This window comes from Rhineura floridana, chromosome 14 (assembly GCF_030035675.1).
Source record: "Rhineura floridana isolate rRhiFlo1 chromosome 14, rRhiFlo1.hap2, whole genome shotgun sequence".
Lineage (NCBI taxonomy): Eukaryota > Metazoa > Chordata > Lepidosauria > Squamata > Rhineuridae > Rhineura > Rhineura floridana.
The window spans coordinates 32,847,042-32,866,910 of record NC_084493.1 but is presented as its reverse complement, the minus strand read 5'-3'; the positions used below and the strand labels follow the sequence as shown (position 1 = coordinate 32,866,910).

The window sequence follows — 19,869 nt, the reverse complement described above, 5'->3', positions numbered from 1 at the left end:
AACACTAAAATCAGGATCATTCAGACCATGATCTCTATGTATGGATGTGAAAGCTGGACAGTGAAAAAAGCAGATAAGAGAAAAAACTCATTTGAAATGTGTTGGAGGAGAGCTTTGCGCATACCATGCACCACGAAATAGACAAATAATTGGGTGTTAGAATAAATTAAACTAGAAATATCACTAGAAGCTAAAATGATGAAACTGAGGTTATCCTACTTTGGACACATCATGAGAAGACATGATTCACTAGTAAAGATAATGCTGGGAAAAACAGAAGGGAGTAGAAAAAGAGGAAGGCAAAACGAGCTGGATTGATTCCATAAAGGAAGCCACAGTCCTGAGCTTACAAGATCTGAACAGGGTGGTTCATGACAGATGGTCTTGGAGGGATTCATTGGGTTGCCATAAGTCGTAATCGACTTGAAGGCACACAACAACAATAACAAAATAACAATTGTGTGTGTTTGTTCATATCTGTTCAAACTCTGGCAAAAGAAATGCAAGAAGACAATAAGGGATGCTAAAAAAGAATTTGAGGAGCACATTGCTAAGAACATAAAAACCAACAACAAAAAATTCTATAAATACATTCAAAGCAGGAGACCATCTAGGGAGGCGATTGGACCCTTGGATGATAAGGGAGTCAAAGGTGTACTAAAGAACGATAAGGAGATTGCAGAGAAGCTAAATGAATTCTTTGCATCTGTCTTCACAGTGGAAGATATAGGGCAGATCCCTGAACCTGAACAAACATTTGCAGGAAGGGATTCTGAGGAACTGAGACAAATAGTGGTAACGAGAGAGGAAGTTCTAGGCTTAATGGACAATATAAAAACTGACAAATCACCGGGCCCGGATGGCATCCACCCGAGAGTTCTCAAAGAACTCAAATGTGAAATTGCTGATCTGCTAACTAAAATATGTAACTTGTCCCTCGGGTCCTCCTCCGTGCCTGAGGACTGGAAAGTGGCAAATGTAACACCAATCTTCAAAAAGGGATCCAGAGGGGATCCTGGAAATTACAGGCCAGTTAGCTTAACTTCTGTCCCTGGAAAACTGGTAGAAAGTATTATTAAAGCTAGATTAACTAAGCACATAGAAGAACAAGCCTTGCTGAAGCAGAGCCAGCATGGCTTCTGCAAGGGAAAGTCCTGTCTCAGTAACCTATTAGAATTCTTTGAGAGTGTCAACAAGCATATAGATAGAGGTGATCCAGTGGACATAGTGTACTTAGACTTTCAAAAAGCGTTTGACAAGGTACCTCACCAAAGACTTCTGAGGAAGCTTAGCAGTCATGGAATAAGAGGAGAGGTCCTCCTGTGGATAAGGAATTGGTTAAGAAGCAGAAAGCAGAGAGTAGGAATAAATGGACAGTTCTCCCAATGGAGGGCTGTAGAAAGTGGAGTCCCTCAAGGATCGGTATTGGGACCTGTACTTTTCAACTTGTTCATTAATGACCTAGAATTAGGAGTGAGCAGTGAAGTGGCCAAGTTTGCTGACGACACTAAATTGTTCAGGGTTGTTAAAACAAAAAGGGATTGTGAAGAGCTCCAAAAAGATCTCTCCAAACTGAGTGAATGGGTGGAAAAATGGCAAATGCAATTCAATATAAACAAGTGTAAAATTATGCATATTGGAGCAAAAAATCTTAATTTCACATATACGCTCATGGGGTCTGAAATGGCGGTGACCGACCAGGAGAGAGACCTCGGGATTGTAGTGGACAGCACGATGAAAATGTCAACCCAGTGTGCGGCAGCTGTGAAAAAGGCAAATTCCATGCTAGCGATAATTAGGAAAGGTATTGAAAATAAAACAGCCGATATCATAATGCCGTTGTATAAATCTATGGTGCGGCCGCATTTGGAATACTGTGTACAGTTCTGGTCGCCTCATCTCAAAAAGGATATTATAGAGTTGGGAAAAGTTCAGAAGAGGGCAACCAGAATGATCAAGGGGATGGAGCGACTCCCTTATGAGGAAAGGTTGCAGCATTTGGGACTTTTTAGTTTAGAGAAAAGGCGGGTCAGAGGAGACATGATAGAAGTGTATAAAATTATGCATGGCATTGAGAAAGTGGATAGAGAAAAGTTCTTCTCCCTCTCTCATAATACTAGAACTTGTAGACATTCAAAGAAGCGGAATGTTGGAAGATTCAGGACAGACAAAAGGAAGTACTTCTTTACTCAGCGCATAGTTAAACTATGGATTTTGATCCCACAAGATGCAGTAATGGCCACCAGCTTGGATGGCTTTAAAAGAAGATTAGACAAATTCATGGAGGACAGGGCTAAATGGCTACTAGCCATGATGGCTGTGCTGTGCCACCCTAGTCAGAGGCAGCATGCTTCTGACAACCAGTTGCCGGAAGCCTCAGGAGGGGAGAGTGTTCTTGCACTCGGGTCCTGCTTGCGGGCTTCCCCCAGGCACCTGGTTGGCCACTGTGAGAACAGGATGCTGGACTAGATGGGCCACTGGCCTGATCCAGCAGGCTCTTCTTATGTTCTTATGTCTCTCCCCCTTTCCATCCGGAAAAGCTGAGTCGGCTCTTAAGGGAGGCCCTGCGGTTTCTGCTCTCACGGGGGCAGCAAAAAGCACAGCCTGAACAAGCAAGGATGGAGGGAACAGCGAACCCGGCCAATCCACCCACCCCTTAACAGTCGCGCATGCGTAGAGGAGAGCAGGCGGGGCGCTCCTTCTGTCGCCCGACTGGTGGACTTCCTTCGGCACCCGAAGGGGAGGAGCCAAGGGAAGTACCCGGATGAAGGCAAGATGGTGGCGCTGGCGGCGGCCGGGCTGCGATCGCTGAAGAGGCTCTGCCGCGTCGCCCTCTTCCTCTCGCAGCTCTACGTCCTCTCCGGGCGGGGTGAGTGTGAAAAGGCAAGAATATATAGGGGGTATTAGTTATTGGTTATTAATTAGCTGATTAATGCTAATTAATAACTAATAATAGTGGTGTTGACGTCTCGGGCCCCGTTGAGGGGAGAGGTGCTGGGGCTCCAGATTCCCCCCTCCCCCCACAAATTGGGAAGGTCTTCCCTTCTGAACACGATGGTGGGGTGAGGGGAGTATGTCCGTAGTGCAGTTACTTAGCGCTGTGGAAAATGCTCTCTGCACGTGCTCAGGGGTGCTCATCACAGACGTGCCTGGTACGTTCCGAAACGATGCCTCTAGCGATAGGTAAGAGGCACTCTGGCCGAGGAGTCGTCCCCCCTCCCCCGTGCAAATTCAGGCCTGCAGAGAAGTCCCTGGCACAAGCTGAGACCTCAGAGGAGGGTCTTCACTGCCTGTCCTCTCATTCCTGGCTTCCCTTGATGGATCTAAATGGCGATCACATCATGACTGCTGAGGGGATGTGTGTCTGTGCAGTTTATATTTGAAAGCTAAAGAAACGTAGAGATGGCTTAATCTCGAGCAAAGAGGGGGAGCCAACCTGTTGTTGGACTGCAACTCCCACCATCCCTAACCATTTTCTATGCTGGCTGGATTTGGTGGGAGTCGGGAGTCCAGCAAGTGTTTTTCAGGATTTGAGTTGACATGGGGACATCTGAAAGAGTGTTGATGCTACAGTCAGTATTGGTGGTGGCTGGTGCCCTTTGGGACTGGGAGGGTAGAAGGCAGAGAAGCCAACAATAGGTGGAGGCAGAACCAATGAGGGGCAGAGCCACCTATTTCTAGTTTCCTCGTCCTCCCTGCGGAGTTATACAGAGCCATAGGAGGAGGAAGCTGACAGCCAGGACCACCACGCGGGCTGATTGTAATTAAGAAGGCAGGTAGGTGGGGGTGGCTGAGGAGAGGCTGTGGCTGGTGGGGCAGCACCCCATTCGCCCTAATGGACAAGCTTCCACTGCTTAGGCAGTGCTGACTGCCCACTACCAAAGTGTCAAACATAGGGTATTCCATTCTCAGATGTCGGAACTCTGCACCAAAAGGTGTCCCCCAGTCCTACCACTGAATAGACCAATTGTGCTAAGGTCCTTCTCGCGGACTTCCCAGAGGCATCTGGTTGGCCACAGTGAGAACAGGATGCTGGATTTGATAGGCCTTTGGCGTGATCCAGCAAGGTTCTTCTTATGTTAATATCAGATCTGAACGTAAGTAAAAAAATGCAAAAGTGTCATATAAAGTCAGTTATTGGGGAGTCATCTCACTGCTAGCCTCTACTCTGACTGGCAATTTCTATCTGGCAGAGAGAAGTCTTTCCCAGGCCAGCAGAGAAGATGTAGTGTGAGTTCTTGCTGTGTGCATTGTTAAGAGGCCGTGTAAGAATGAGAGACCTGTTGCCAACTGTGCAAATATCAGGCAGTTGTTCTCCTCTCTCATCCCGCAACCCAACCCAGGGCTTTCAGCCCCAGGAATTGGTGCTGTTATTTTCCCTTCCTGCAGGGCAACTATTTATTTTTCCTGTTCAGATATCAGTAAGCGTGGAAGGCTAACAGTAGCACTCCTTGGGTTGAAGGCCATGGGCTGGGGTGAGGGAGAAGAGAAAGTAAATTCTGTTGGACCACACTTTTCAGACTAGTAGTTCACAGGGCAGGGAGAGTCAGTACTTAGTGGGACAGCTAGCCTGTAGAGGAGGAGCATAACTCAGTGTCAGAGCACATACTGTGCAATTTAATCCATTTTCTCTTACGAGCACAAAAAGGATTTGAACGTCAAATCTAATGTTCTGGACCACACTATCACTTCCAAATGGTAACGATAGTGCTTTAAAACTTGTTAGTATTTTGTGTTTTCCCCCTCCCCAGGGTCACTGAGCTTAGAACACTCGCTTCCCCAAACTCTGCTGGCAAATGTTGCAATAGTACCTACAAGCACACAAATTCCAGCGTCTAAAGTACCAGGTATGTATTTTTTCATTCTGTTGTGATGTTTAGAATGAAAATATGTCTTTGTAAACCGTTTTTTGCACAAATCTTTAGAGGTTTGTGAGATGTATTTGCCTACAGAGCAGCTTACACCTGGATTCTCTCTTCCCCCCTTTTTAAACTGAATTCTAGAAACAAATTTTTAAGTTCAAGGAAGTGGCTAGGAAAAGTAGGTCTTTACATTTGCTAATATAATATATGAAAGAAGATACACCCTTCTGTCATATAAAACTGTCTATCTTGATCCTTAAATCTTAAATTGATAATATTTCTCAACTCAGGGTCCCTCTTGTGAACACTGTCCCAAACTAACACCAATGACCTGTTCTGAAGGTGAGTGTTCCACTTGTGTATCATACACAGTGTGGCCTTTAATGGGAGAAAGATGGACTGCTTGGTTCACCTGTACAGGAAACAAAAAATATAAGAATATCTAACCAAGGGTTCATCTAATACAGGATCCTGTTACCCACACTGGCCAACCAAATGCCTTTAGGAATACAGGAAGCTGCCTTCTACTGAGTCCGACCATCAGTCCATCTAGCTCAGGATTGTCTTCAGAGACTTGCAGTGGCTCTCCAGGGTTTCAGAAAAGGTTCTGTCCCATCTCTACCTGGAGATGCCTGGGACTGAACATGGGACCTTCTGCATGCGAGAGAGGCACTCTGCCACCGAGCTATGGCCCTTCTTTTAGGAAGCCCACAAGTGGACCAGAAGGGCAGTAGCCCTCTGCTATTGTTTGTTCCCCAACAGCATGCATTCAAAGCATTTTGTAGCACTAAAAGCAAAAGTCTTTCTGGTGATGAAATCTTGTTATCGTGTCGATCTCTTGGATATTTTCCTTGAGTTAAAAATGAAGGAAGTCTTCAACTTGGAAAACAGAACAATTGTATCCTGCAGATAAAAAGCTGTTACCTCCCTAGTGGGTGTGAAAGGACATTAACAAAGCTGAAAGTTGTTATCCACAACTGATCAGAGGAACTGGCATGAACTTTTGAGAACAGATAAGAAGAAATGCTATTGTGCATGTGGTTACAAATAATATTGCCATGTAGTATTCTTAATGTCAGAGCTATATAAACATTAGTTGCTAATTTAATGTTGTACTTTCTCTTCTCACTTTGCATTTTGTGAGAATAGTATTTTTCCCTCTCCAGGGATGGCAGCTCCTATTTGTATGCCTGCAACAGTACTTATATTACCGTATATTCCGGTGTATAAGACGACTGGGCGTATAAGACGACCCCCAACTTTTCCAGTTAAAATATAGAGTTTGGGATATACTCGCCGTATAAGACTACCCCTGCTTATGACATGCAGGTACTTAGCAGGAAAACTGTCACTTATAAACATAAGGCTGTTTGTCATCAAACATGTAAACATAAAACAGTGCAAGTGGATTAAAATTCCCTAACGGCTCTCAGGGAGACCGCAGCTGTGGCTCCTTTCATTTTTTCCCCCAGTAAATTGCCTACGGCTTTCAGGGAGGCTGCGGCTCCTTTTGTTCTCTGGCGGCTGACGCAGCTCTAATCAGGAGCTTGCGATCGCGGCTTCCTGGTCCGCTCCGCGGCATTTTTTCCTGACTTCTTCGGCTTACTTACATAAGGAGCCTGTACATACATACTTTTGCCTCCTGAAGCTCAGTGACGTTACGGGAGATCGCGGCTGCGGCTCTCCCCCCCCCCCACATAAGGAGCCTGTGCATACGGCTTCCTTTGCCTCCTGAAGCTCAATGATGTCACGGGAGACCGCGGCTGCGGCTCTCCCCCCCCCCCACATAAGGAGCCTGTGCATACGGCTTCCTTTGCCTCCTGAAGCTCAATGACGTCACGGGAGACCGCGGCTGCGGCTCTCCCCCCCCCACATAAGGAGCCTGTGCATACGGCTTCCTTTGCCTCCTGAAGCTCAGTGACGTTACGGGAGACCGCAGCTGCGGCTCTCCCCCCCCTACATAAGGAGCCTGTGCATACGGCTTCCTTTGCCTTCTGAAGCTCAGTGACGTCACGGGAGACCGCGGCTGTGGCTCTCCCCCCCCCCTACATAAGGAGCCTGTGCATACGGCTTCCTTTGCCTCCTGAAGCTCAGTGACGTTACGGGAGACCGCAGCTGCGGCTCTCCCCCCCCTACATAAGGAGCCTGTGCATACGGCTTCCTTTGCCTTCTGAAGCTCAGTGACGTCACGGGAGACCGCAGCTGCGGCTCTCCCCCCCCTACATAAGGAGCCTGTGCATACGGCTTCCTTTGCCTTCTGAAGCTCAGTGACGTCACGGGAGACCGCGGCTGCGGCTCTCCCCCCCCCCCACATAAGGAGCCTGTGCATACGGCTTCCTTTGCCTCCTGAAGCTCAGTGACGTTACGGGAGACCGCGGCTGTGGCTCTTCCCCCCCCCCCACATAAGGAGCCTGTGCATACGGCTTCCTTTGCCTCCTGAAGCTCAGTGACGTCACGGGAGACTGCGGCTGCGGCTCTCCCCCCCCCACATAAGGAGCCTGTGCATACGGCTTCCTTTGCCTCCTGAAGCTCAGTGACGTCACGGAAGACCGCGGCTGCGGCTCTCCCCCCCCCTACATAAGGAGCCTGTGCATACAGCTTCCTTTGCCTCCTGAAGCTCAGTGACGTCACGGGGGACCGTGGCTGCGGTTCTCCCCCCCTCAGCAAGCCACCTAGAATTAACTGAGAGCTTCTGGCTGCTGCTCTCAGTATTGCTGCCACTTTACCTTTTTCACTGCAGCTCCAGAGCCTGCAGCTGCGGCTCTGTGTCAGAGCCCCTATCTGGGGGGGTTGCTCCGCCTCCCCCGGCTCGTCTGCGGCATCTTAAGCCTACCGCAACTGCCTTTAGAGTCCGCAGCTGCGGCTCATTCTTTCCCTCGTTTGCTGAGCCCAATCGTGCTCTCGCAGCCCAGCGGCCCCAGAGTTTTGGTTTGAGACTGTTTTGTGCTTGCTGGTGCGTTCCTATGACCGCCATTGCTTCTTTATCACCCCAAGCTTCTCTGATTGGCCAATTTTCCCGCCGTTTTTTGCGGCCGCCATTTCACCCGGTGTATAAGACGACCCCCGAATTTTTGAGAAGATTTTCCTGGGTTAAAAAGTCGTCTTACACGCCGGAATATACGGTCAATACTTTGTATTTCACAATAGCAATCCAGTTAACCTTGCTCAAATTCTTCCGTAATTTTTTTTTTGCTTTGAGTGTTAACAGCCAAATCTGCTCTAACAGGCCCTGAGAGCCAATTCCTTGTCTTTCCTTGTGGATGTGACCCAGAATTTTCCCCACAGAAATACCTCTGAATTCTGAAAAGTCCCTGGGGCATGCAGAAGGTCCCAGGGTCAGTACCGGTCTTCTCCAGGTAGAGCTGGGCGGGACCCCTCTCCTGGTAGACCAAGTGTGGGGAACCTTTGGACCTCCAGATGTTGCTGAGCAACAACTCCCATTCTCCCTGGCCATTGGCCATGCTGTTTGGGGCTAACTGGAAACCAACATATCCAGACTGCAGAGGGTCACATGGTAGACACCGTAGTGTACACAGTACTGAATTAGGTGGACTAAGGGTCGAGCTCAGAATAAGACAGCTTCCTATCTTCCTAATCCTAAGCATACGTTTCATGAAAAGGAGACCCATTGAACTCTTTGTGACTTATTTCCTAGTAAATATGCTTAGGATCATACTGTAAGACTGCAGCCCTTTGCACACTGGGAGATAAGCCCCATTGAATTCAATGGGTAAACATCTGTAGGATCAGGCTGCACATTAAAATATGTAAAATAGAAATTGAGCAGGTTAGGAAAAAGGAGTTGCTTAGGCATTAGATATCAGCAACTGAGGACCTTCAGATTCCCCCCCCCAATCTTTGGTGTGGAGAGTACTGAAGCTTTTATTCTTACCAGATTTTAATTCTTCAGAGGCTACAGCGATCCCCTCGTATGTGACCCAGTGCCCTAGTAATGGACTGTGCGGTCGACTGCCTCCAGAATGTGTGTCTTGTAAAAAAAACTATTCCTGCATCTACGGGAAAACAACTGCCATTGAATGTGAAACCAAATCCCAGGTCCATTGTGTTGTAAGTAGAACATAGTCATTTGTAATATGTGAATCTTGTGGAAATACTACACCTTACTTGTTTGAAGGAGAAAAATGTATAAATATGTAATTGTCTAGATAGTCTGTTCAGGAGATGTTGGATATAGATGAATAAGGTGATATTATTATTATTAATTGAGTTTATATCCTGCCCTTCCTCCTTTGGGTTCATGGAATCCATGGCGGCAAACAAATGAAACAATTTAACAAGAAAAAAAAAGCCTCCTGAAACAGTAAAACATTCCAAGACACCATTACAATTAAAAATATTTTAAAACAGGAAAAAACATTCTTAGTGATCTTTGGGTTGCCAGGAACAGTTGCCTTCCTATCAGATGGGTCAAAAGGAATGATTGCAAATTCCTCCTTGAAAGTCAGTAATAATGGCAACAAACGCACCTCACTGGGGAGAGCATTCCACAAATGGGGAGCCACCACTGAAAAGGCCCCGTTATGGGTCAGCGCCAACCTGCAACACTTGGTGGGTCCAGAGTTTACATTTTAGCTGGGACTGGTAACCTTTATTCATGGCATTTATATCCTGCCCTTCCTTCCAGAAGGAGCCCATTCCATAGTTCAATTATAGAGTCTACAGTGATCCCTTACAACATTGCATATTGTAATGTATATAAATAAGTGCATGTTTTTAAAAAATACATGTCCTGTTTTATGCACACTTTAATTTATTTATACATTTCATTTCTGAATCGCTTCCTGTGAAACACCCTGAAGTGATTTAGCACTAAAATACATGTAAATACAATTTCTAATCCAATGCAGATAAAGGCTGGGATAAAAATCTCCACTTAACAGGCTTGTTGGAAGAGGAAGGTTGTTAGCGGATGCTGAAAAATTAATATGAATGACCTGATACGTAACGGGAGGGAGTGTAAAAGGCTAGGTGCTGCCATACTAAAGGTCTGATTCCTGCACTGTAGAGAACAGACCTCATTATGAGATGGTATTTGCAGAAGGCCTTCTTCTACAGCAGCCTTTCCCAACCAGTGTGCCTCCAGATGTTGTTGGACCACAATTCCCATCTTTCCTGACCATTGGCAATGCTGGCTGAGGCTGATGGGAGTTGTGGTCCAACAACATCTGGAGGCACAGACAGAATGGCCTCGGTGGCACGGAATGCGTTCTACCACCTTCGGTTGGTAGCCCAGCTACGTCCCTATCTGGAAAGCGACGACCTCGCCTCAGTTGTGCACGCTCTGGTAACCTCTAGACTGGATTACTGCAATGCGCTCTACGTGGGGCTGCCTTTGAAGACAGTCCGGAAACTTCAGCTAGTGCAAAACGCTGCAGCCAGACTGCTGACGAAGACCAGGTGGTCCGCGCATATTACACCTGTTCTGGCGCGTTTGCACTGGCTGCCTGTTTGTTTCCGGGCTAGATTCAAAGTGCTAGTTTTGACTTATAAAGCCTTACACGGTGCGGGACCACAGTACCTGGCGGAACGCCTCTCCCGATACGAACCTACCCGCTCATTACGTTCAACATCTAAGGTCCTGCTCCGAGTTCCGAATTACAGAGAGGCTCGGAGGGTCGTAACAAGATCTAGGGCCTTTTCAGTGGCTGCCCCCGCATTATGGAACAGTCTCCCCGATGAGGTCCGCCTGGCACCTACACTTCTATCTTTTCAGCGCCAGGTGAAAACCTTTTTATTCTCCCAGGCATTTTAATCTACCTTTTAAGCTTTTAATGTATATGAGGTTATTTATTGTTTATATTTATGTTCTATTGTTCTTTTGATGTTACTGTATTTTATCCTATGCTGTACACCGCCCTGAGAGCTTTCGGGCTGTGGGCGGTATATAAATTAAACAAAATAAATAAATAAACAAACAGCTGGGCATATAAGAGTTGAGACAGTCTTTAAGGTATCCTGGTCCCAAGCTGTATTGGCAGTCAGTGGTATTCTTTCAGCAGTGGTATAACATGATGACAATATTCTGTCCCACTGAGCAGTCAAGCTGTCGCATTTTGCAGGGCAACTTCAGAGGCAGCCCCACATAGAGTGTGTTGCGTAAATCGATTTGGAGGTCACCAGTGCATGGTTGACAATGGTCTGGTTGTCCCAGTCTAGAAATGGCTGGTTCCAGGGGAACCTGCCTGCTCCTCAAGGTCTTGGACCTGTGGGGGTGTCTAGTTCATCCTCTAAGCCTGTAAGGACTCCTTTTCTGGTACTGGATCAGGACTAGGCATGACACATGCTGACAAATCAGTGTTGTGTATGTCTGTCCTTCCAGCAAACAAAAGATGGTACATTTTCCATAAAAGATCATTCTTCTCTATTTTGCCAAGAAATATTATTTTGCTACTGATACATCTACTGTGTCATGTTGCTTGTCAATTAAACACACCTTGCTTTCTAAAACTTTATAATAGAGAATCTGTGAATTATTCCCAGAAGGGTGACTTAAGATTTCTGATTCTCACACAGGATGAGAAAAACAATCGCCCAGAAACCTTCATGATCAACATGACTTGCCAGTTTTGTTGGCAGCTCCCTACATCAGATTACATCTGTTCCAATCCTACAAACTGTAAGACAGTCTCTTGTCCACGAGAACGATACAGCGCCAATTGCACAGTGCGGGACCATGTTCACTGTCTAGGTGAGCCATGACCTACTTGTGGGTATTTGCTGTGGTGTGGAGAGGGAAAGCTTCTCTCTGAGCACTGATAATGCTCTACATTGCAGTATCCTCTGCTGATGGTGTTTTGTTGTTCTCCATCCATCACCTTTCTTTGCTGGCAGCAGCTGATATTTTTGCAGTAGGGATATACAAGCTGGAGGAAGTTTGTGATCTTTGGTTAAGACTAAGCTGCATGGTATCTCGCTTATCATTAAAGGAAGTGATATACACACTGGCTCAGCAGGTGTTATTGGACTCCCAACTCCCATAACTCCTGACCATTAGCACTAGTCAGAGCACTGCGGTAAGCTGACGTGGCAGTGCTGTGACGCCACTGTGGATGATTTACAGTACTTAAGAGACTGTTGCTAGCATCACACCCAGCTACTCTTTCATCTCCCTATCCCAGTGGGTCAGGCCCAACGATATAATGATACGATACAGTGGTAGACAAACTAAGTGGTAATTGCCTACCTTCCTGAAAGTTCCTGGTTCACATATCCTTGCTATACTTTGCTGCAAGAGATGATAATCATCAACGTATGTGACTGATAGACTGAGAGGAAAGCTTTCCAGATTATCAGTTGTGCTTTTCCACGCTGGCATCGAGTCAGTGGTTGAGGAGCTGTTGAAAAGAATGATTGGTGTGTCTCCTTAACTTAGGAAGGATAGTGGGACCTGACCTTGACTATTAATCCCAGGCATTGTCACGATGATCAAATCTGACTAGTGATGAAAGTACCCCTTGGACCACACTTGCAATTCAGCAAGTGATAAGATCCCTAAAATTAAGGCTGCTGGGTAAGATGTTCTCCCAAATGAATTTTATAAAACTTTTGCATATACTTTAAAAATTCAGTTGAATAATATTTTTAATGAATATAGATTGGTAGCAAAAATACCAGACTCTTGGGGGAAATGCAAAAATAATATTAATGAATAAAAAGGGAAAAGACCCAACAGTGACTGCATCAGATTAGCCCATAGCACTGTTAAATCAGGGATCTAAAATGCTTACCTATTTTTGCAAAAAGATGGAGTAAGATCATTTCAAAGTACATACCGCCAATCTAACAGGATTCATTGTGAGGTGCTATTCATCTTTGTGGCCTTGGCTTCATGATTTTAATTGTGTGTTTGTTTTAAGGTAATCGTACTTTTCCCAAGATGCTTTATTGCAACTGGACAGGTGGCTATAAATGGTCGACAGCTTTAGCTTTAAGGTAGGAATAGGCATTACCCAATTGCTTGTTTTTCTGGGTATCGAGAATGTGGTCATCCTGCACTCAAAAAAGTTAAATTAGTAGAGCTGTCAGGTTATGAAAAAGTGTTAGTTGAGACGCTAGATTTAATGTTTCAGGAGCACACAACACCAGTTGATTGTGATCTCCTATATTTATTTATTTTTACTATTAAGACTGAAACATACTTTCATACTTGAGGCCATTTCTGTGCGTCTGCTGTCGGCTTTAAACAATTTAATTTCTGCAACGGTGCTTGCTGTTGCTGACCACAAATGGTTAGCCTGCCAGTACGCGACTTTTATTCTAGAGAGCAAAAGTTGCACAAAGCTTAGAACAGCTGCACTGGCTCCTGATCCAGTTCTAGACATGATTCAAACTGCTGGGATTGACCTATAAAGCCCTACATAGCTTAGGACCACTGTTTCCCACATGAACCTCCTTATGTGTCACAAGGTGCCGCAGAGGCAGTGCAGCAGGTGGTGACTAGAGACGGGGCTTTCTCTGTGGTGACATCCCAGATTGAGGAGTTCCTCCCCATTCACCTGGTACCAAAGTCTCTTGTCTGTTTGCTGTCTTTTGAAAATGGAGGCCGCCTCTGACATTTTGAGGTGGAATAACATATTGCGCCCCTACCCCACCTCGCAATTCAAGTTCCATAGTACCCAAGGCTGCTTGAGTTATTTTGGCACCTGAGGCAGAAAATCTAATGAGTACCTCTGACGGGGAATTTTATATATACATACATGTATAGCTAATGGGGAATTCAATATACATAAATAATAAGCAAAATATATTCTTTTATAAAGCTATAAAGGTTCATAACATTTTAATAGTTTAGTAGGAAGCCAGATCTTTTTCTCTTTGGAGCTGTCTCCCTGACTATGCTGGTTGTTTGGAACTACTTGTACTCAAAACAATTGATAACACTGTGCTGAATATCTCGGTGCCTCTAAGACGTAGAAAGAATTGCAGAATAGCTAAAATGCATAGCTCGCTAGCTGAGATGCTTAGCTCACTGTGAAAATGTACTTTCATTAAAACACCAAACTCACTAGAACACAATGCAGAGAAGTACAGTACCTATGCAATGCCTATGCAAAATGCCTGTGTAATACTATCATGTCTGTGTCATTCTGATGTGTTAAATCCTGATTGGTAGATGCTAAAGTCTTTGTCCTGAAATGTATAAAAACCCCAGGCCAACAGTGCCAAGTGGCAGTTCTCCACTCACTAGGAGGGAGACTGACCAGGTGTACACTTGTCATTCAGTAAAGGCCTACCTTTTTGCTGCAAGCCTATGTCTTCAAAATTTTTATTCAGGGACCCCCAGCAAAAGAACCCAAGGAGAAATACAAAATTCTCCAACACCTCTCTCCCTCTCCAGAAGTAAAAATACAACAATAATATATAACAATTTGGTGCCCTTTCATGACAGCCAAAATTGTCTGCTTTAAATGGATGCCTGCTTAATAGCAAGAAGAGCTGGCTGAAAATCTTACTGTTTGTCCAGGCCTTCAAGATTTTTGTTTGTTATTAGGGTAGGCCACTGCTGGTTTGTTTTATTTGTTTGTTTTAAATATTTTTGAATATGATAATTTGTACTGGGGGCGAAGTATACATTTCTAAATAAAACCTTTTCTGTTTTGGACTTGATGTTTGGTTAAGCCTGTAAAAACTGTCTATTTTATTTTAAAGCGGTTCTTAAGCATGTTGCCTGCTTATCCTTAGGACGGGATACTACCAGGTGTTTTTTTAAGTTCTGAACACTAGTGGAAAGTTTTCATATTTGTATTTAGGTCATCGGTAGACATTTAAAATACATAATTTTTGTAAGTCAATGTTACCTTTGGTATATTTGCTAGTTACAAACTATATAAATGCCTTGCTGTAGACATCAAAACTAGATCAGTTGGATGCCCAGATGTAAGCAACTGCTAAGACATTGTGTTGTATTTGCAGCATCACACTTGGTGGTTTTGGAGCAGATCGATTCTACTTGGGCCAGTGGAGAGAGGGTCTGGGCAAACTTTTCAGCTTTGGTGGCCTGGGAATCTGGACTCTCATAGATGTGCTACTTATAGGAGTTGGCTATGTAGGGCCTGCGGACGGCTCACTTTACATCTAACCATCAATTCAAGAAACATCGGAGGTGGATTGCCCTTGGGAATACACAGGCCTGACTTCAAAAGTACATCTCAAAGCACTTGTTTCATATTTTCACATATATTTAATGTACAGTATCTGTACTTAGCCTGCCTTTAACAAGGTAAAATAAACGAATGGATCATTGAATGATACTTTTCTGGAGTTCGTTTCCTTTTGGCTTGCTAAATGCACTTTATGTTTTCTATGAAAAAATGTTTTAAGTTGCACAACTAAAGCGCAGTGCTATTTCTTGGACAGCTGTAAGCTAATTCACGATAGTGGACGTGTCTATCAAGTTTCCTAACCATGCCTGCACAAGCATATTTTTTTAAGATTCAAAATGATGACAAACAAGTCCAGACTGCCAAGCAGAAATTTTGCTAGGACTTTCTGGTCATTTAAACTGTTGCTCATGTTTGTTACTCATTGTTCTGTACCTTTAATTTGTGAAAGATGTAAAAAATCTAGCCCATTCTGAAATGTTGAAAAGTATTAACAGAGCTGCTGAAAAATTTAATGTTGGCCTGAGTTTGCTTTGATAGATGGCATGTTCATCCTATACTTCAAACATTGTGAGTAACATTTTTAACATTAAACTATCTTCTGTTTATGAATCTATTCAAATAAATTGCTATTCTTGAATTGAACCTGTTCCAAACAAAAACTGAATGTATGTTAAGAACTACATGGAGGAATCTGGGTCCCTCCAAATGTTACTGGGTTACAACTTCCTTCTTCCCTGACCATTGGCCATGCTGGCGGGAGCCGATGGGAGTTGGAGTCCATGTGATGCCCCTGTAAATGTTGTACAGTAATTATGGTAAGTGTCAGTTTTGTAGGGTAAATGTGGTAAAGAGTGAGTGAGAGGGGGGAGTACATGGGTTGGAATGTTGAATGCTGAATTGTGATTGGCTGAGCATCTGGGTGATTGAAGGTATATATGAGAGAATGACAGTTGTTGGTTGGTTGCTGGTTCTGGGTTTTGGAGGGGTGGATTTGTGTTTAGGCGGGTAGTGAGGCAGGTTTTAGTTCTAAGATATATAAAGAGAAAACTTATATGTAACCACACGTATGTTGACTGAACTTATAGCGATCTTGTTTATTCCTTGTGTTATTAAATAAATAGTTTTGGTTTAACAACACGCCTGATCCTTGGCTGGGATGTTACAGACCAGAAGGGTGGGCAGAGCAAATACCAAAGCCGGGAACAGTATCAATGGTGGCAGCGGTGAAGGGATAGTGTAACAGCAGCAGGTATCCAAAGCAACCCAGGGCTGTAATCTTTAAAGGCAGAAAGATACAGGGGGGTTGTGGCCTGTAAGTGCACCCAGACACTACGTAGCAATCTATGGAGGAGACTAAGGCACAGTCTCAGGGCAGTATTGTGGTGTCAGGTGGTGGCGCCTAGTAGTGGGATCGTGAGACCTGTGCTGGGGCCAGTGTGAGAGATCCATTATGAGACCAGACCCAGAGTATGGGTCTGACAGTCCAACATCATCTGGAAGACTACGAATTCCTCACTCCTATACCATACATCTGTAAGACTGGTGAACGACTCCTGAATTGTGAGCACTATAATTTACATTCTGCTCTATTCTGGAAGCTGTTGCAAACAATAAAGTGCAGAGTGCTGGGAAGTTCAGGACAATTTTACAGATGCTGTGTTTTGTTCTTGAATATAACCTCTATGTAGGAAATATTGCCGCTGTGTATGTCCTGTTTTGTCTTCACAACAACACTGTGAGGTGGGCTAGATGAAGAGTTGATGACTGGCCCAAGGCCACCCAGTGGGAATTTGAAGCTAGATCTCTCCAGTCCTCGATTCTCACCATTGTACCACACTACCTCTTCATTCTCACTTGAATAATGCTCATTCTAATAGTAACAACTTCATACTAATAACTTTCACATCCCCCACTAATTTGATTCTTTATTGTTACGGTCAACGACCAGTGTAAAATAAACATAGGACTCTCAAAGAAGAATATCCAAATATACAAAACAGTAACATGCAGTAAAATAGGATAGAATGAAATAAGATAAAACTGTTAAAACATCAACATTATAAAATTCCAGGAGGAAACCTTTATGAGAGAGCTAGGGTCAATTCCTGGTGAGTTTTGCTCCCTGCAGCACAAAGTTTGGCAACACTAAGAGTAGTAGATGTATTTTGGTCAGAAAGGAGCATCCCCCATTCTCCTCTGCAGGAGAGGTCTTGCTGCTGTGCCCTCTCGCAACAAAATGAAGCTAGGCAACTTTGCATTGTTAATAGTACAGCATCTGTTCACAGGGGTGCTTTCCATATTCTGTGAAGCAAACTTAATTCTAAGCATTGTTGAGATGAAAAAAATATCTTTCATTTGTTTCTTGCACTATGTCTTGCTTTAAATCACTGCTGCTAGTTCAAAAACTTAAAAAGTGTTAGAAACAAAGATACATTTTTCATGGTGTTTGGTGATCACACAAGCAGTAGTACCACTGCACCATTTTATGTTACCCCTCAAGCCCTAATAGTGTGTAGAATCCAATGCAAATTTGCTACAGATTTTGCCAATTGCTTCTGTAGAAACAAAAGGAACCTTTCAAAACATATCATTTCCGGTACCTGCTCAGTAATTCCACTGGTTAGTATATTCTAAATTTTTATTTTATCCCCTGAATTCTTCAGTTACTTGTTTTCTGAGAATGGTACATGTATGTGTATAGGGCACAGTGGATGTGTATTATCTAACTTAATACTTTGGCTCTTGCAGGATTAAGAAGTGAATGTTATGATTGCTGGATAACCTTAGAAGTTGAGTGTTCTAACATAATGGCCTGTAATAAATGGTCTTTTGTTTCATTATGTTTGTCTCCTTCAGTGCTTTCCTTTCTTGCTGGCAATGAGTAACTGGTTTAAATATGAGCATATAGAATTGCCTTTATACTGTAACATTAATAGCTGTGTCAAGCCTTGTGGTGTCCTGACTGGCAGTGGTTCAGCCTAGGTCTAGGACAAAGACCTGTGGCTCTCCAGATGTTGGACTTCAGCTCCCATCAGCCTCACTCAACACAGCCAGGGGTCAGGGATGATGGGAGTTGTAGTCCAGCAATGATTGGAGAGCATCATGTTGGCTACCTCTGAGCTAGGGACTTGGGCAGAAAAGCATCTTTTCACCACAGTCTGTCCAATCCTTTTTTAAAGGAGGAGGGTGTGTCAGGCTATTTGTTCATGTACCTTAATACTGGCAGTTGCTCTCAAACGTCTCAGGACCTAGCCCATATTACTTCAAACCCCTTTTAGAGCTGGGGGTTGAATTTGGGCTCTTTTGCATCTCAAGCATGCTCTGTCCCACTGAGTTATATTGCCTTTTCCAAAATCACTGTTTATCCCTTACTATATGCCCCTTTGTGTAACAGACTGGCTTATGCCTTACCTGTGAAGTCTTGTATTTATTTTTGGCTCACCAGACCCCTGCCCATTTACGAACAGTGGCAATGGTACTGAATAGACAAGGTGGGGAAGGAAGTCAGACTTGGCCAGAACCATTAATTTTTTTAAAAAAAGAGACTACTTTGATCACTTCAGCACCTTCTATCCCACCTTACAGATATAAAACCACAGTTCTGGTCCCCCCAAAGATGACATCAAGACTACCCCCAAAAATAATAATTCTGTAACAAGAATTGGTGGGACTTGGCAGACTTTTGTTACTATGGAGTAGTTGGCTGTCTGAGAGCCAGTGTGGTGTAGTGGTTAAGGTGTTGGACTACGACCTGGGAGACCAGGGTTTGAATCCCCACACAGCCATGAAGCTCGCTGGGTGACCTTGGGCCAGTCACTGCCTCTCAGCCTCATGAAAACCCTCTTCATAGGGTCGCCGTAAGTCAGGATCGACTTGAAGGCAGTACATTTCCATTTTTAATTGGCTAAGATTCATGGGTGGATGAGGGAGAGGGGTGGAAGGCTTCCACTTCTTTCACAACCCCAGACCCCTGCTTTTCTCTTCCCTTGCGCCATTCTCCCAGCCACTGCTGAAGGCGGAGACAGCAGGCATTTCCTGTCCTCTCATGCTGAGAATCAAGCCAAGGCAGCCTGTGTAAAAGTCATGTAAATTCTGAGGGATCCATGGTGCAGATAAGTAGTAGTATTTATTAGATTTGCTAGTTGCCTGTAAGGTAACAAGTTAAAAACATAAATACACTTTACCATAAAAGCAAAATAAACAACCCCCATAACACCCTCAGAAAACTTGAGGGCACGCTAAATATCAAAATAATACCTCAGTCTTTCAAACGCTTTTGGGCCATGTTGGTGCATTGAATCAGTGATTTGATGGTCATGGGGGGGGGGCATAAAAACCCAGAGGATGTGTGCGCCTGATCCATATTTTTGTGTCATACTGGCACAATGAAATATGGGATCTGCAATTCTTATGGTTCAGTTTATGGGCAGAGATGCAGTGTGTATTTTGAGAATGGTTGCTGGCAGATTCTGGGTAGAAATCATGCAGATCCATGCATTTATTATTTATTTTATTAGATTTATATCCTGCCCTTCCTCCCAGTAGGAGCTCAGGGCAGCAAATAAATACACTAAAAACACTTGTAACACATCATAAAAACAGTTTAAAATATATTACAAGAAAACATCCTTAAAAACATTAAAATAAAACATCTTTTTTTTAAAAAAAAGCTTAAACATCTTTTTTTTTAAGTTTTAAAACATATTAAAAAGCAATTCCAACCCAGAGGCAGACTGGGATAAGGTCATATCAAGGTAGTGCCAGATCTGAGACTTTACCGTTCAAGTCTGTAAAGACAGTTATTACCTGTGATTTGATGGCAGCTTTGAAGGCATTCTCTGAACAAAAAATAACGCAAATGCAAGAGGGTCCTTTGTTAAAAA

The 19,869-nt window shown here is 44.1% G+C and overlaps 1 protein-coding gene across 3 annotated transcripts; it reads left to right on the top strand.

The window, feature by feature from the left end:
- Window positions 1-2,693: 2,693 nt before the first annotated feature.
- Window positions 2,694-15,133, top strand: TM2D3 (TM2 domain containing 3). 3 transcript variants are annotated; one of them, XM_061595546.1, is made up of 6 exons: window positions 2,701-2,869; window positions 4,752-4,847; window positions 8,758-8,930; window positions 11,397-11,571; window positions 12,740-12,815; window positions 14,796-15,133. In XM_061595546.1, exons 1-6 carry the CDS (start codon window positions 2,776-2,778, stop codon window positions 14,959-14,961), a joined length of 780 nt encoding a protein of 259 aa, XP_061451530.1. In that variant the 5' UTR covers window positions 2,701-2,775; the 3' UTR covers window positions 14,962-15,133. The 3 variants fall into 3 exon arrangements, with proteins under 3 accessions (XP_061451533.1, XP_061451530.1, XP_061451532.1); XM_061595548.1 differs by having other exon boundaries at window positions 2,708-2,869; window positions 8,773-8,930; XM_061595549.1 differs by lacking the exon at window positions 12,740-12,815 and having other exon boundaries at window positions 2,694-2,869.
- Window positions 15,134-19,869: the final 4,736 nt, after the last annotated feature.

Coding starts and splice junctions, on each gene's coding strand:
- TM2D3 (XM_061595546.1), top strand. CDS start 2,776: ATGGTGGCGCTGGCGGCGGCCGGGCTGCGATCGCTGAAGAGGCTCTGC. Junction 2,870..4,751: donor CTACGTCCTCTCCGGGCGGG/GTGAGTGTGAAA, acceptor CCCCCTCCCCAG/GGTCACTGAGCTTAGAACAC. Junction 4,848..8,757: donor TCCAGCGTCTAAAGTACCAG/GTATGTATTTTT, acceptor TATTCTTACCAG/ATTTTAATTCTTCAGAGGCT.